General features: G+C 40.8%; 1 protein-coding gene across 4 annotated transcripts in view; it reads left to right on the forward strand.

Moving 5' to 3' along the window:
• Nucleotides 1–17,318, forward strand: part of ESR1 (estrogen receptor 1) — a 204,434-nt gene that overhangs the window by 54,834 nt on the left and 132,282 nt on the right. The window contains exon 1 of one of the 4 annotated variants that reach the window (XM_080998371.1): nt 16,466–16,568. The exons of the other annotated variants lie outside the window; for them this stretch is intronic. Coding sequence (XP_080854497.1) covers nt 16,470–16,568 — 99 coding nt within the window. The 5' untranslated portion in view covers nt 16,466–16,469. Of the gene's footprint in view, nt 1–16,465; nt 16,569–17,318 lie in introns of those variants that run through there. 4 annotated transcript variants of the gene reach the window in all.

Here is a 17,318-nt window from a genome sequence, read left to right on the forward strand (position 1 = left end):
TGAAGGACATACTTATGTATGATGCCTTTAAAAAAAGTGGCTTTTACCAGTTTTATGAAATGACAAAATGTGTAAGGTTTTGTTAAAAATAGCATATAAACGATTATTCTAGCTATAATGGGCTTCCTTTTCTTCAACTAAGAGTTATAAAACCAGGGAATATTAAAGAAGATTCTAGCTATCATTTTTAAAAGTGGAACTACATATTATGGGAGACACAAAGCTGCAGACAAAAATGATGAGCTTGTGCCAAGTTATTCTCTTCCGTAATGTGGGAAACATGTGAATATTTGTAGAGAGAGAATTTGGGCCAAAAGTGAAATGAAATGAAATGAAATGTGGCAGGACTCAGTGTTGGCCTGGACACATCCAATAACCAAAATAACAAAAACTAGACAAAGCAAATGGCCAAGGCAGTGCTTTTTGTCTTGGAATACAAATTACAGCATGCCATTGGTCAGTTCACAGTTGACTGTGCGCCTTAAGTGATAGTTTTTGCAAAGTAATCAAGGGTTCAAGCATTCCAACAAGACAGTGGGCAAATTCTAGGCATCTTGAGTAAAAAAAAAAATATGTTGGATATTGGACAAGCTGAAATGATGATGATATAAGGAACCTCTAATGACCCGTATGAAATATGTTGTGGAATCAGTCCATTTTGAAGTTCAGAGGATGAAATCTTGCCAAATGTCCCATTATTGTAAAAATAGCCATAATAGTATGAAGGTTTCCTCCCTCAATAGCAAGAGTTCTTACGATGATCTGCTGGCTCTTATGGAACAGTGCAGTTACATTTTTAAATGTTTCCCCTATGACTACAAGTTTGGAGCATTTGTTTTTAATGCGAGTTGAAATGAATACAGTAGATAACACAAGATCACTCTTACTGTTTTTAAAATGGGGTCATCATCCATTTCAAATAGACGAGGCAAATCAGGTTTTATCCTTCAGGAAACACAAAAATCTCAAGGGCCTGATGACTGCACCCATTTAAAATTGTACTTGAGAGCTGTGAATGAGGGACATTGTTAAGTAAATGTAACCACTGCTTTCTGTATGACATGCTTTTAAATATTTTTAAATACAACCATTGTATTTTCCCTAGTAAAATATTTTAATAGTGTAAAAGCTAGAGACATGTGAACCTAAGTCCTATGAGAAATTTCACCATGATTTATCCATTATTTTTTAAAAAGATCATCAGAAATACCAGTGGCTTCAGTGATTTCTGCCTTCTTCCTTCAGTTATTGTTAAGGAGATTATTAGCTTGATTCTGCCTCTCAAAATACAAGATTTTCACACAAACTCTTACATGCACTGTGATAAAATTAAGCATATTTGGGTACTTTCATTTATTATTCGAGGGAACATTCAGTAACATATAGTTTATAAAATTTCAAGCAGTTTTGTGAAACAACATAAAAATGGGGTGAGGAAATAGCCACCTTGTTACAATTTATGTATTTTTTTACCTTGCCCTTCTCATGAGCATAATTTACAGCAAATAAAGAACACAGTGAAATAATATTGAAATAAAATGCAGCAAAATATAATACAATGGAAGCAGATGTAACAGATTTTTCAAAAGCACCTAGGCTTAATGGGATAAGATGGTCTACAATTTTGGTGCAGCCACAGTGAACTCCTTATCTCTTTCAACAGCCATCCTTGCTTCAGTCATAATAAAGAGAATATTGAAACAACCAACTGAGCAAGTTGGTATGAGATTCAGTGATTAGGGCTGGCCCAGTGATTAGGGCTGGCCCAAAATATTTTGTTGCCTGAGACAAATACGATGTCAGTGCCCATTCTGCTGGTGGACTGGCAGCTGAATCTTATCTCAGCACTAATGACACCCCCCCCCCAAAGTCTGTAGGTTAGTTTAGGGGGTCACATGATGGGCCATGTGACATAACACCTCTCTCATTCACCACAGACAGCTGGGGAGCTCTTCAACATCTGCTTGAGGCAGCTGCTTCACTCTGCCCAATAATGATAGAGCCAGCCCCCAGAAGTGTTCCTTAGGTAACAAGGGCCCAAGCCATTCAAAACTTTAAAGATAATTACCATCAGTTTGAATTGTGCCTAATACTTTAATGGTGTTCTGTATATGTTTCTATTCCAGCCCATTTTAATGATTGAGGCTATGTCACATTAGTGGCTTTAAACCTAGTGGCGTTGTGTTCTCCCGCTGCATTTTAAGTCACCTTTTCATGTTGCTGTTCATACCAGAGAGCAGTTGGAAGGAATGTTTTGATCCTTTACCATTACTTAATTTGTTTTCCCATACTGAACTCCAATTCACTGACGCTCTTGTGTGTGCATGCACTTCTACAAGTAGCCTGGAGGGCAACAACATGAGAAAAGGCCTTTTCTGTAGTGACCCCCCCCCCATTTGTGGAATGCTCTTCCCAGGGAGGCTTGCCTGCCACCTTCATTACATATATTTAGGCACAGTGGCGTAGCCTCAGTTACTGGTGCACAGAACCAACCCAACCCTTGCTGATGGAGCAAAGTGGGGCTGCCTGCTGACCCATGCAGGGGGGAGCCCAGCCAGCTGATTCGGCGTTTGGGCGGGCACAGAGGAGCACTGAGCCATGCTGGGGGTGACTGGTTCATGCCTCCACAAAAGATTGTGTGCCCAGGGCTGCAGCCCCATCCCCAGCACCCCCTCGCTATGCCCCCGTTTAGGCACCAGGCAAAAGTGTTTATAACCAGGCCTTTGGATGATTGAATGTTCTATGTCCTTTTAAATGTGTTGGTTGGAGGAAGGTTATTGGTTTGCTTTTGTTTTATTTTGCATTTTGTGTTCTTATTTTGTATTTTCATATTGTGAACTATCCTGTGATCTTTGGATGAAGGGCAGTATGCACATTGTATTAAAAAAGGTAAAGGTATCCCTGCCCGTATGGGCCAGTCGTGTCCGACTCTGGGGTTGAGCGCCCATCTCGCTTAAGAGGCCGGGGGCCAGCGCTGTCCGGAGACACTTCCAGGTCACGTGGCCAGCGTGACAAGCTGCATCTGGCGAGCCAGTGCAGCACATGGAAACGCCTTTTACCTTCCCGCTAGTAAGCGGTCCCTATTTATCTACTTGCACCCAGGGGTGCTTTCGAACTGCTAGGTTGGCAGGCGCTGGGACCGAGCAACGGGAGCGCACCCCACCGCGGGGATTCAAACCGCCGACCTGACGATCGGCAAGTCCTAGGCGCTGAGGTTTTACCCACAGCGCCACCTGCGTCCCCATACACATTGTATTATTCTTATTCTTATTTTTAATCAGCTGAAAGCTGGGTTGAGGAAAAGTGAAGCAAACAGAAGTATTTTTCAAGAAGCTATAGGATACTTATGGATTGGGTACTTGGCTTCAAACACTTTCAAAGGGTCTGAGCTGGAGCCAGAATAAGCAGCAATGTACATAGCCTTTGTCTATGACTGGAGATCCATGGCCATATTAGAAATGTGAATGTTTTAACATTTCAAATTCTAAGAACCAGATATAAATTAGAAACCATCCTGTCTGTGCTTTGTGTGCCACAGAAATGTCAAATACAAGCCAAGAAGATACGGGTCGAAAAGGGAAATGTGCCATTCAGAATTGTGACCCAGCAACCCTGTTTTTGCCTCACATCTGCTATATAAAAAGAAGTGAGAATGTGAAGCTGAAATGGCATTAGGAAGCATAACATATGCTGATTTGATATTATCTTTATAATTTTACCTGTAAATCTGTTAATCTAGGGCAGAGGTGGGGACTCAGGGACCAAATGTGGCCTTCCCGTCGTCTTTGTGGCCCTCAGAAGTCTTCCCAATCCATATATCATCTCCTCAGGCCACACCCCTTCTTGGTCCTGCATTATACTTGGAGTGTTTTTGCCCATCTGGAATGTCTCCTTTAACTCTGATCATGCCTCTTGTTTATCTGGATGGAAGATAGACAGAGGTGGAAACTAGTGAACTGTACAAAGGTAAATTTTACATTCACTGCTCTGTCCACCGCTGGTATGTGGCCCTCAGAAGGTTGTGCAGAAAGGAGTGAGGCTGTCAGACTGAAAAAGGTTCACTACCCCTCTTCTAGGGTATAATGAATATCAATTATATATGAGGGCAGTACATTAAAGTTGAAATGTTAAAAATTATAACATAAATAGTCTTGAGACGCAGCACTAGATCTTTGACTAGTTTCCTGACTTTCCACTATGACATGAACCATGGAACAAACCATAAAACAGGCAGACAGCGCAATCCCTTCCTGAGCCAACCAGCAGGGTTTAATTTGGTCTCACATCTCACTCCAACACCTTTCTATCTCCATGCCTTAGTAAAGTGGTTGGCATTGCCTTTCACACAAACACTGCTAGGACACTTTAAAAATTAAGTAACGAAGCAGTTTTAAATAACTGAACTGAAACAACAGTGAATTTTGTCTCCAAATGGTTGCGATAATGACAAAAGAGTGTTTGTCCTTCTGAGCCAAGAGAAGTTTGGCAATTTACAGTATGTTATCTCATCTGCATTCTAGCCTTTAATTTGATCACGTGGTTTGTCACCATGAGAAGAATTTTCCAGACTAGATATTTTCTTCAGAAGCAGTACTGCAAAATGACATGTTATTTCTTACCGATTGAGTGGATCGCACCTCTTATGTGGTAGATCAACAGTGCCACTCCAAGGATAATGGCAGTTGACAGGGACTATAATACTGATTTAGAATTAGTGCACAAATAAAGGGATTCTTGCTTTGGGCAATATTACTAAGTAAACTGAATAGAAGGAAAACCTGATGCAAAAACAGTGCCACAGGCAACAAAGAGGCTGCTGTGTATCCAAGCATCCAAATAGCCCTTGAAGGGAAAATGGGAATTTCAAATAGCCAACCAATTAGTTTTTTTCTTGCTTGGTAATCTAAATCTCCTGCAATAACCAAATGTGTTTTTTTTTTGACGTAAGTACCCTTTACAAACTACAGTCATACCTCTAGTTGCGTTCAGGTTGTGGATTTTCGGGTTGTGAATGCGGCAAACCGCACGCGCAGAAGCATTCTGCATGCTTCGTGCATGCACAGGAGTGCTCTATTGCATCATGCGCAGAAGCGTTGCTCTACCTACGGACTTTTCGGGGTGCAAACGGCACTCTGGAACGGATCGCGTCCATAAGTAGAGGTACCACTGTATAGTATTAGAAGTTTCTTCTAAATTGTCCGACCTTGCCAGAATTTTTCCCGGAGATTAACCTTACAGTAAAGTTTCTCAATACGCTTGAGATGCCAGCCTTACATCCCCAGGGAAATTCCCAGGTAAAACTTGTGCACTTGTCATCCTATATTGATCTTCTAAGAGAGCCCTATTGATTTCAGGAAAGTATGCATAGGATCGCAACCTTGATGTGTTTAATGTTGGAGACATTCAACCACAAGGCAATTATTACTGCCATATGTATGTGTTATACATTTGATTACACCTAAGCTGACTGGATGGCAATAAGAGTAATTTTCCATTAGCTAAATTTAGAAGACTGAACACTCATAAAGTTAAGCAACTGGTGTATGTGTTACTATGAGACTGTAGCCTTGATAACGTCAGAAAGAAAAGGTAACACTGAAAATTGCTTTCCATTGCTATAAATACTCCTGGAAACGGACCTTGAGCAGTGATGATTCTGCAAGGTTGATTTCCTGTGCCTGTGTCTTTAGGGCAAGGAGGTTTTGTTTACAATTACAAATCTTTTTTAAAGTTATTTAAATAGATTGAATATCAATGTTCTTTTGTGCCCATCAAATACGTGCTTTTCCCACTTTGCTAGTTTCTGAGTCCCACAAAATATATTTGGGTTAACTCACCAGAAAATTGAGCCAGGAGAGGTGACCTTTTGGGCTCCAGAGTTAGCAAAGAATTAGATTAGTACCTATCTAATATCCCTCTGTGGATTGCTACAGAGTGTGATCTGCAGCCGCAGGCTGTGTGGTGGTATGTAAGGTAAAGGTAAAGGACCCCTGGACGGTTAAGTCCAGTCAAAGGTGACTGTGGGGTTGTGGTACTCATCTCGCTTTCAGGCCAAGGGCTTGCCCTCACTTTCAGGCTGTGTTTGTCCACAGACAACTTTCCGGATCATGTGGCCGGATCATGTGGCCAGCATGACTAAACTGCTTCTGGCACAGCAGAATACCGTGACAGAAACTAGAGCACACAGAAACGCCATTTACCTTCCTGCCGCGGCGGTACCTATTTATCTACTTACACAGGCATGCTTTCGAACTGCTAGGTTGGCAGGAGCTGGGACAGAGCAATTGGAGATCACTCTGTCACAGGGATTTGAACTGCCAACCTTCTGATCAGCAAGCCCAAGAGTCTCAGTGGTTTAGACCACAGCGCCATCCCGTCTCCCATACATACTGCGTGGTGGTATGTATGAGTTAGTAAGACCTTTGGTAATGGATGAGATCAAGTGTGCTCCATTGGGTAGTGTTTAGAATTTAGGCGTCGAGTAGTCAAATTCAGATGACCTCCTCAATGCTTCACCACAGCTTCATTTCTTCATTTCTAAAATGACATAATTGGCCTCGCTCTCAAGAGATGTGGCAGAGAATGATAAGCATTGCAAATCATTTTGCACATGAGGAAAATGTTAGGAAAATGATTAATATCAACTCCTCTTCTTTAGCAGATTTTGGGCAACTAGGAAATGAAAAGTACAGACCGAATGTAAGAAAAGTAGGAAAATGCTGTTCTGCGTTGTCAGGATTTCCATTGCCTCTTGCTCAGTCACTGTCTCATATACTTGAAGTAATGAACAGTTCTCCTTTCTTTCTTCACCAGATCATTGATGCTAACTCCTACTTTATAACAGCTGCAAGCATTCTGTGCCTGCTTTTTTAATATAAAAAGTAGAGAACCTATCTAAAAAGCCCAGCTAGCTCCAACATGCTGTTCAAGGCTTTTTGTGAGGGACTAAAAGAAATAATCTTCCTTTCCTCCTGAAAAAGATGTTATATTTCACTTCCAAAACAAAACCCACTCCTGTAAATTGCCAGCTGAGTTCATGGGGTATTACTTCTAGGGGAAAAAAACATCCAAGAGGAAAAGAAGTGTGTGCAACTGTTGGTTTGAGCAGCTAGAAAAAGAAAAATGGGTTTTCTTTCTTTTCTTTTTACAACAGAAAATTTTAATTAAACTGCCAATGCTTTAAACAAATGGCTCAGTGATAAAACTACTTACTCCTTTTCCATTACTTGTTTAATTTACATGAAGCTCTGTGGATTTTTGGTTCACAGAATGAAATGGACATATACAGGCTAAATCAATATTTCATGTGGCATTCTGGCATCAGCTACTTCTTAAGCAAAACATAAAGTAGTCCCTGGCCAAAGATGCTGTTTAACTGTGTGGCAAACATCAGCTGGAAAATTACAGAATTTGGCCTCCAGCAGGGATATCCAGTACATCCTGAATCCTGCTAATCCCAAACTTACTTTAGAAAGAAAGTTTATAGTTCTCTTACTTGGGTAAAGGCAACATAAGCTGACAAATGCGTATTTCTACTGAATTTTAGGCTTTGCAGGGTGGTCCTGGAAGTCTCTGTATAGAGGCAATTCAGTATGTAAAAAGTGGGTGTTTTTAAGAGGTGAAATAAATGAAATGATACGTGTTGTGCACATGTGATAAAGAGACTTCAACCAGGGACATTGCTAGGTATGTAAAGGACTGAAGCAGAGTCGCATGACACAGTAAGAAGTTAGGGATTATAGATCAAGCGTTGCTTACCTCTCAACCATTTTTAGTTCAAAACATGACCCTAGCCTTTGATCAGATTGTTAGGCTCTCAATATGTCGCAGACTTGGGGAAGACTGTTGCTTTGTGATATCACACAGCTAATAAGCGCAAGAGACAGGTCTGCTTACCCCCTTTGGGGGTGTGGCAGTGTTGCAGGAGCCATTGCCTCCCCCCCCCCGATGTTGGAGAGTTGGGATGCAAGGGGCTATCCTGAGCCGGAGATCCGGCTCCGCTCTCTTCTCTTTGGCAGTCACTCGTAGCCAAGTAAGATTGTCTTCCATGAACACGGTCTTAACAGTGAATCCGTACATGACTGTGGAGGCCAGGTCTGGATCCACACGTCCTTCCACAGTGGGGACAAAGATTTCTGGGTGGGAGTTGATCATAGTGAGGGTTTGCCAAACGTGCCTTCCTCTTAGCACATTTCTCCCTTTTGTCCTGAGTTCTAGCATCTTAAAAGTCGATGACACCTTTGGTAAAGACTGTTCTCCAGTTGGAGCATTCTCAGGCCAGTGTTTCCCAGTTGTTAGTGTTTATGTTACATTTTTTTTAGATTTGTCTTTAAATCTCTTTTGTTGACCGGCATTGCACTTTCCATTTTTAAGTTTGGAGTAGAGTAGTTGCTTTGGAAGGCAATCATCAGGCATCTGCACAACATGACCAGTCCTACGAAGTACCTGAAGGATTCATTGGCAATAAAAGTTGGGGTCCTGGCTAGATCCAATTGGCGCTCTGTGTCTGCCACAGAGCTTTATGAGAGCTTTGGCCTGTTCGTATCTCATTCTGAGTAGAAACCTGGAGAGATGTTAGTTGCCACAGCCGTTTTCTATGTGGTTTGAAAATCATCATTCATAGTTAGTGGGGGAAGGCCAAGGGGAAAATAAAGATAGTCTGTTCGCATTCCTAAAGTCTGCTGGGATCTCCTCTCTTTCCCATAATTTTTCAATGAGCTTGTGTTGTGTAAGTTCAATTCCTCCCACTTTGAAGACTTCGGCAGGTATCCCACCAGGTCTGCTGGCTTTGTTGTTTTTCATTTGGTTAATAGCTGTACACAACTCTCCCAGATTTGGAGATACTGCAAGCTCATCTCTAATTTGTTTTTGTGGAATTTGTGAGAGCACCTCAGCAGCTACAGCGGAGTTGTGGTTAAGGAGATGCTGGTAATGTTCTTTCCAGTGCAATGCAATAGCTTCTATGTCTTTTAGAAGTTTGGTACCGTCTGTTGAGTGTAGGGGGCATATGCCATGATTTATTGGCCCATAGAGCCAGCTCCACATCAGCCTGCTGAATTGGCCAATGACAGGCAGGCTCAGAGGCCAGGGCATACTCTGGGGATGGGCTTGATGGAGCAATCAGGCTTCCCTCAGGTCTGCTCCCAGGGGATTTAAAACTATCCATGCTGACCCCCGACACCCAGCTCTCCTTTCTTGGATCAATCCACCCACCCACTCTATTATTATTGCATTTCACATACTGATTTGGCTTTGCTATGGTAACAGTGGTCACCATATTAGCAGGGCCAGGTAGGAATTTGCCTATCAGGCAAATTGGTTATGGCCTGAAGTTTTTACCTACCTCATAGCAATCATTACAACTTGGGCAGTTTAGGCACTGGGTAACCTTAGTCTTGGATGGGGGGGGCGTTGTATCCTCTTCTTCCTCTCGATAAATAGGGTATGCTGATAAAGGGATCCAGGAAGGAGTTGCTTCTGTCCATATGCCCAGATGGGGGCTTGGACCTCAGCATTCCTCTAGGTGGCGATCCCTGTAGGGATCCCCCTATTTGATGTAAGACATAGGAATCACCACTGCCGGGTTGACCCTTGATGTCATTTCTGGCAGGCATTTCCATTTCTTAATATTTAATGGAGGTATCTGTTTAAAATCCTTCAATCTTAAACCAGCACACACCACGTTTCACAGTTTAACCGCCTTTAATGGTATTCATGTTTGTACCTGAACATGTTCTACTGACTTCTGTAATGCTGTTTATTTAGTCTATGAGGCAATAGATAAAAATGAAATTCCACTGTCAGCCAATTTATGGGGTTGTTGATTTGAGAATTTCTATTAGTCCACAGTAGGATTGTGTATGTGTGTAAAAAAAAAAATACTCACCAGGCGTGGTGTGATTGTACAAAGCTCTAATTCTCTTGAGTCTGCATTTCCCTCTGAATATTTTTTCTTTCCAGGATATTCTTTTTTAATTTGAGAATAAAGAATAAACATTTTCGGGAGAAAACTATTCATACTATGATATGACAAATATTGGTCTCCTGCTGTGATCAGCACTCCATATAATCTGGGCTGAAATACAACATTTTGAACAATATGAAAGGAAATCAATGTGTCATTCATTCTGAAAAATAATAAAACTTCTGCAATGCCTCACAATATTTTATTTTCCCTTAAGCATAAGCATATTTGTTATAGTAAAACAGTGAAGAAACAGGAGCATCAACAAACAACAGAAATGATTTGGGGTTTTTTTCATTGGAGGCAATTGCACAGGCCATCTGTTGAATTTAAACTGGTCCCTGTCTCACTTCTAGTGCCTAAATGATTTAGCGGTTTAATTTGCTTGTTTTGTGAAAAATTCCCTTTTTGGCAGGCAAATATGCCACCATAGATTTGTGAAAGTGGCTGAAATTATAATGAAAGTGTTCTTCAACCTTGGCTCCCAAGTAGTTGTTGGCATCCTCAGGCAACTCATCCAATGATCAGGAATAATGGGAGTTGTAGTATAAAATATGGGGAACCAGCCTACATCACTACAGGTCTCAAACTGATGTTCCCTGTGACTAAAGGAAAACTGCATACAGCATGTCATTAATCCCCCCCCCCCCAAAACTATGGGTAGAATTGTTTTTTTGGGGGGGTTATTAATCAAATTCATAAACTCTGCTGCTTTTCACAATCCAGTCAAATCACGCATCCATTTATCTCGGGGGACAATAGAGGCATGCACCTTGGGGTGAGGTCAAAGTGTTGGAAGGTTGCAGCATCTGCTGTGGCTGTAGAGAGGAACTTTATTGACCACGGGTTGCCCTGCTTAAGGTGGGCAGTAGCTGACCAATAAGGCATTATGGCTTTTTAAAAACAGTAGCTAAGGAAGCTTTCACAAAACGGGGCCCAGCACCCCCTAATTCAAGTATCGCGATCAAAACATGTCTCTTAAAACTACAGAGCCATGCTACTTAGTGTTTCAGTGGGATGGCACAAGGCCAATGAGCATGTTACGTAAAATCAAAATCAGAACTTGTGGCCCTTCAGATATGGTTGGACTCCAAATCCCATCATCCCTGATCATAGGCCATGCTAACTGGGGCGTTTATGGGTTCACCATCCCTGTATTAATCTAGCTGCTGTGCTGTGCCTACGTATTCCTGGTCAAATGTTCTGATTTTATGGTTAATTTTAACACATATGATCTTTTCATCTTTTTAATAGCTTTATTGCATACCACTTAGAAACCATGGTTTTAAGCAGTATATAAATTGTTGAAATAAATACATATAATAATTGTTGACATAAATACATTAAAAATAGCACTAGGGAAGGAAGATTTTAGGTGAGGGAAACAGTGCAGCACCCAATCCAGATGGTTTTTTCTTCACAACAGAAGTGGCTATTTTAATCACACTTTTAAAAAAGTGTGTTTAATGTAATGTGTGGTTCGGACTAGAGCGTGATGCTTTCTGCTAGCTAAAGGATGCAGTAGCAAATTCATTACAGGAATTAATTAGGGTTGTATCCACCAGAGTTCTCGTTATTGCCAGGACTTCCACTTCACAATGGGATGAGTTTTCCTGCATGCACCCTGCACCCCCATCTGCTCCAGGGGGTTGGGGGAACCCCTAGAACATTTTTTTGGGGGGGAGCATAGGGACATGCAGGGAGAGGGAGAAGAAATTCCATTGCACAGGCAGAAGTCATTCAGGTGACTTTGTTGGATGCATGTTTGGTATGGCTACAATGCATGGTATAGTTGCATTATTTTGTGTCCTTTGAACCAAGAATATCCCCTTGGATGCAATAAAGTAATAGAATTGTCAGAGGTGGGGGAGGGTCCAGTAGGCCATCTAGTCCAATTTCCTTCTCAATGTTGGGTTATCCCAGCACACATCTGCCCAGCCTCTGCTTGAAGATCTCCAGTGCTGGAGAGCACACCACCCATCCACTGGTTTCATTGTCAACTTCCAGAGGTTTCTCCTAATAGAATTTATTCTCAAATAAGTATTCATGGAATTGTGATCTTTCATGGTTGGTAATGAAGGCATGCACCATCTGTTACATCAACTAAAAGAATCCTTTTCGCCTGAATCCTTTTTGCCCTTTACAGATGTGGTACAGTTGCCATGCAAAGCTTCTACACAGCAGATGTAATGTACAGAGCAGTTGGTCATGATGACTGTCATCAACACTGAAGGAGGCCATGTTTACACTAGATATTGCCAGTGACATCTGATGTGGTGTAGAAATGAGAGCCAACACATTATGGATGAAAATGGTTCCATGTAGAGTCTATTTCAAGTAGTCTGCACATGGCAATTATAATATGTATCCAAAACCAAGTGTGATGGTGAGATTGTTGCTATTCTGCAAATAGTTCACTAGTTAGTTTATTTCTATACCACCTTTCAGCCAGAAAGCCCCCCCCCCAAACAGTTTACAAACATTTAATACAAATACAAAATTCAAACAATTGAACATAACTTTCAAAAAATGAATGCAACAAAATCCTAACACCTTAAAATCTAAAAACCTAAAGACCAAGGGTAGTCATCCCCCAAATGTCAGAGGTAGCAGGAGCAACTCCTCTATACAGCGCTCTCAGGCAGGGCGTGGGAAGGACAGGATAGGTGGGAAACCTTTCCCCCCATACTAAGCCTTTGTTTTATCCCCACAGTGGCAAGATGCTTTAGCTCCAGCTTAGGTACTGTAAAATTGTCCACGCCACATGTCCTCATGGATAAAACAGCATGGATCAATTAACAATTAACAACCTGATATTCATTCTGTGGATAGTCTGTGTGTGTAAGGATAGACAAATTGATCTATTTCTAGTCTGCATCACTTTCAAATTTTCATCACCATTTTGTTCTGCTTCTACAAATAAAAAATTTTTGCAAATTACATCTCCACAAATATTCATGCTGAGATTTGTATTTCTACCATGTTGTCTCTCTCAAAATATGCATTTTAAAACATTGATACATTTTTGGAGCCAATAACCGTCCACATGAGGAAATTTGGGTAACTAATATGGCTAAGGGATGCCACTCAGATCAGAATATGTTAAGATTAGCAGAGATAAAGCATTGCTATTTGTGGGTTGAGAACAGATTTATTAGTATTTTAACTATCTATATCCCTTTGATATACTACTTTAGGGTTGTTGCTAGTGTCCCTCCCTCCCCACTGCAGTTAATGGGAAGGAATTAACAATGCCATCTTCAAGACAGGTGTAGATTTAGGTCTTTGTTGGGGGTTCTGGGAATGAGGAGGCATACCATCCTGTAGATACATGGTCTCCCCTGACACTCCCCATTTAGAGCTCCACTGCTGGTAACACAGCTACAATAGCAGAGCCTTTTTCTGCCGTACTGAGGTGTGTGCCAAATCCCTCTCTTCACTTGTGGACCTCCCTCTCCACCAGCAGAGAGGGAAATCTGTTTTTCTATATTTTAGGAATATTTCTTCCCTACTTCTCTGTATAATTTGATTTTAAAAGTCATTTTAAAAATACCTGATTTGAAATTAAAATTATTTATTAACTTTTAAGGCATTTGTTACCTAAAAAGGGATATCACGTAATTGTAACTACAGCGCCATTTTTGGTCGTCTTTCTTCTTCATGGCATGATCCCAACCAGTCAGTTACCATGTAGTGCTCATAAGAATGTTTTGGCATTATTGAGCAAATCAGACTGGAACCAGCGAAGTCACTGAATCTAAACTAACTCTCCCATTGACTTTGAATTGGGAGAAAAGAAAGAGAAGAAATGAGTCCCTATGTCTCAGGCAACTGGTTGATGTTGACTTGCTGTGCTACTGGTTTCATTTTCTGCCCATGCTATCGTCCTAAGATTCGTTTCTTTTTTACCTGTTTACTTGCACCCTTGCACTTTTGTACCCCTTCATAAAGGTGCTCAGTTGAGCATCCCAAAAGAATAAACATTTTTTATGGGAATTACAAAGCATGGAGTCATTTAAGTTAAGCACAAGTAATTATTAGCAAGCTTTTCTGTTACACATTTTGATCCAAGTTGTGGCTACTGGCAGTAGAGCCATTTCCTCTCTCTCTCCTTTGGGAGGAGCAAGAGTGTAACTGCAGATAAATAGTAACATCCATAATAATTCATCAGTGCACATACAACTTTTAAAACCTAAGAAGAATGCTACCAAGACAAATGGAGTAGAGCTGTCAGGCATCATAAAACAGCATTGTAGACAGCTTTTTCTAGACTTCTTTTTTATGTTTTTACTAGCCCTGCCTGCCTGCCTGCTCATATGTATTTTAGTCATTTGTGGTCTGTGAGAAAAAAAAGGAATGGAAAAGAGCTAATTTTGTGCAGCTTCTCTCCATGGTTGCCTCCAGATGATTCTGAATTCTTAGACACATCCATGGAAAAAAAATTCTTAAAAGCCTGAATTTAAATTAACACCTATTTTTAAAGGCAAAAGGTACTACATAATCAAAGAAATACTGATTTATTCCTCTGTCTTGAACTTGGATGATAAGGAAAAAACCCCCTCTGATTTCTTTAAAACAAAGTCTCAGCCATATTTATTTACATAGGAAGAGCCTACTGGATCAGACTAAAGACCCATCTAGTTCCACAGTGAGAAGTGCCTCACGAGGAGGACTTGAGAGCAATAGCAAACTCTTGTTAACAACAACAACAACAGAAGCAACAACAACAACAGAAACAACAACAGCAGCAGCAATTTATTCCTTATACCCCACCCACCTTGCCGGGCCTCCCCAGCCACTCTGGGCGGCTCCCAACAGAATATTAAAAACACGAGAACATTAAAACATTAAAAACTTCCCTAAACAGGGCTGCCTTCAGATGTCTTCTAAAAGTCAGATAGTTGTTTATCTCTTTGACATCTGATGGGAGGGCGTTCCACAGGGCGGGTGCCACTACCAAGAAGGCCCTCTGCCTGGTTCCCTGTAACCTCACTTCTCTCAGTGAGGGAATCACCAGAAGGCCCTCGGTGCTGGTCCACAGGAACTTCTTTTATACCACATCTGCCTTCATAAGCCCTTAAACATGGCTACCTGCTGGTCCCTTAGACTCTTCTTAGACAAACCAGTCTTCTTTACAATATCATTGTCATTCCCATGGCAAAGGTGTTATAAAGGATGTTTTTATTTTGTTTTCTTTTGGTTAATTCTGAGTGCTATTGTAGTATCTTTTTCTGTAAAAGTTGCAATCTAGCACTCAGTAAACTGTTTTTCAGCGTTCAGGAAGATGAAGCTAGTTACTCCTAAAAACATAAAACATGCCACATATATTTATATCAAATACTTTAGTCCTGACAAAACCAAATTTAGCAACGAAGAACAAAATTACAGTAACAGAACACAAAAAAAGAAAGGAGGGGGGAGATTATGAAAAGATGATTTATAAATAAACTTCTCCTCAGTACATTTAGTAGGTGCGCATCTTTAACTCTTTTCTTAATAAGTGATCTTCATAAAAAAAAAGGTCTCCCAAAATTGCCCATACCATTGTAAATTCAATACAGTTTTAGAAGATACTGTGTTTACTGCAATTTGCTGCTCTTAACAAGGATGTTGCAACTTACTGATTTCCTTTGTGAACAATTGCTTTAAAATAACCAAGGAGGATACTTTTGAGTGTTGAGGGTGGGTATGTGGCTGGTTATAGCTTTAGTCTGAGCAAGTATTTCTTATCAGAATAGTTGTACTTGGCAGCAAGATCAAAATATATTTAACATACCTGCTCCAAAAGTGTGGCACCGCCAGCACCCGTCCCTCAAAAAGTTATAAATTCTCCCTAGATTTATTGGCGTTAATTACCATCTGAACTGAATTTTGTGGAAACTTTCCTTACAATTATATGAGATAATGTGTTAAACATTTTTATATGTTATTAAATAGTCAGTTCAAATGTTTTCTAGTAATTGGTCTCCTGTAACACCTTCGGAACCTCACAATATAGAGACCCTAGAACCTGCTGATACCACCCTAGTCTCTCACTTGAGGCATGCTTTTATGGAGCTTCCTCAGCCTTCTCACACCATTGTACCCAAAAGCACTCAGTCAGTTGGACTTCACATACCTAGGTCAAGGTTGCAGTAGGTTTAGTTTGGTGAGTTTCTCAGGGATCAAAAGGATGACAAATGGGACACCCTTCCACTCACTCTTCTTTCTCTGGCCTATACACCTCTCCTCTTCCAGCTGCTTTACCACTTGATTTTGCTGATTGAATAAACTGCCTTTTTGAAGGCATTCGGAGTTGGAATTTTCAAATGACTTTGTGGCTTTCTTTTCACAAGTTGTTCAGATGCTTCATTTATGTCAATTTGCCATCATTGCCAATAACAGCTTTGTAGCCTTTACAGCAAGAGGCTGGATGTTAGTCATAGGACTGTCTGTATTCCATGCGAAGATGCTTCAAAACAGAGTTTACAGAAAATATAACATTCCAGATTAGGTTGAAGATGTAATGAATCCGCTGTTGTCACAGTTCAGGAATATGTACCCCCCTCCCTCCAAAAGAAAAAGAAAAAAGCTACAAGAAAGCATTCAGGAGTATTCATCTCAAGTAGGAATCATAAATCTTTTCTTGCTTCACTGATTCTTTCAACAGCTTATGATCTTCACAAATTCTACCCTCATTTATTTTGTTTGCTTTTCAGCCGGTGGAATTGTTGGCAGGTATTCTGGTACGTTGGCTTGCCCCCATGAAGGGGATTGGTAAGCCATAATTTTCGTTTTCATTAAAGTTTCCTTTCACATAGGGGACAAGGTTGGGCAAAGGACATCTTGTGCACAGTGAAGCAGCATTCACTTTCTTTATGATTTAAGCTTCTTCATACTTAAGGGCAAAGTCCTTCCAAGTACATCAGATGTATTTTCTCCACTTCAAGTGGGAAATGGATTTTATAGCAGTTACTCCTGCTAACTTATTGCTTGATGATATTTCAGAAAATGTTAAAATTATGAGCCAAATCTATCTTTTCCTGTTGCATACTACACAGCAGCACCCCTCCACCAGTAGTTTCTGACTGGAAAAACTTAAGAGGGTTTTTGTTTGCAGTCAAGTCAATGGAGCAACCAATGGCATGGGTCATGTGTGGCATCCCCATCACTGATTCCCCCGCTCTTCCTCATACCTCTTACCTAAATTTACTGAAGCTGTGCTTCTTGATTCTTCATGGTCCCCATCTTGTTTTCTACTGCCTCTTACACCCTTTTCTGTGCCTCAGTGGCCGCTTCAAAATTGCTGCATTCCACATTTGGGGGACTATGCAGCATAGTGGGTCTTTGTAATAATAATAATAATAATAATAAT

Source organism: Podarcis pityusensis (assembly GCF_964106645.2).
Source record: "Podarcis pityusensis genome assembly, chromosome: 3".
Taxonomy (NCBI): Eukaryota; Metazoa; Chordata; class Lepidosauria; order Squamata; family Lacertidae; genus Podarcis; species Podarcis pityusensis.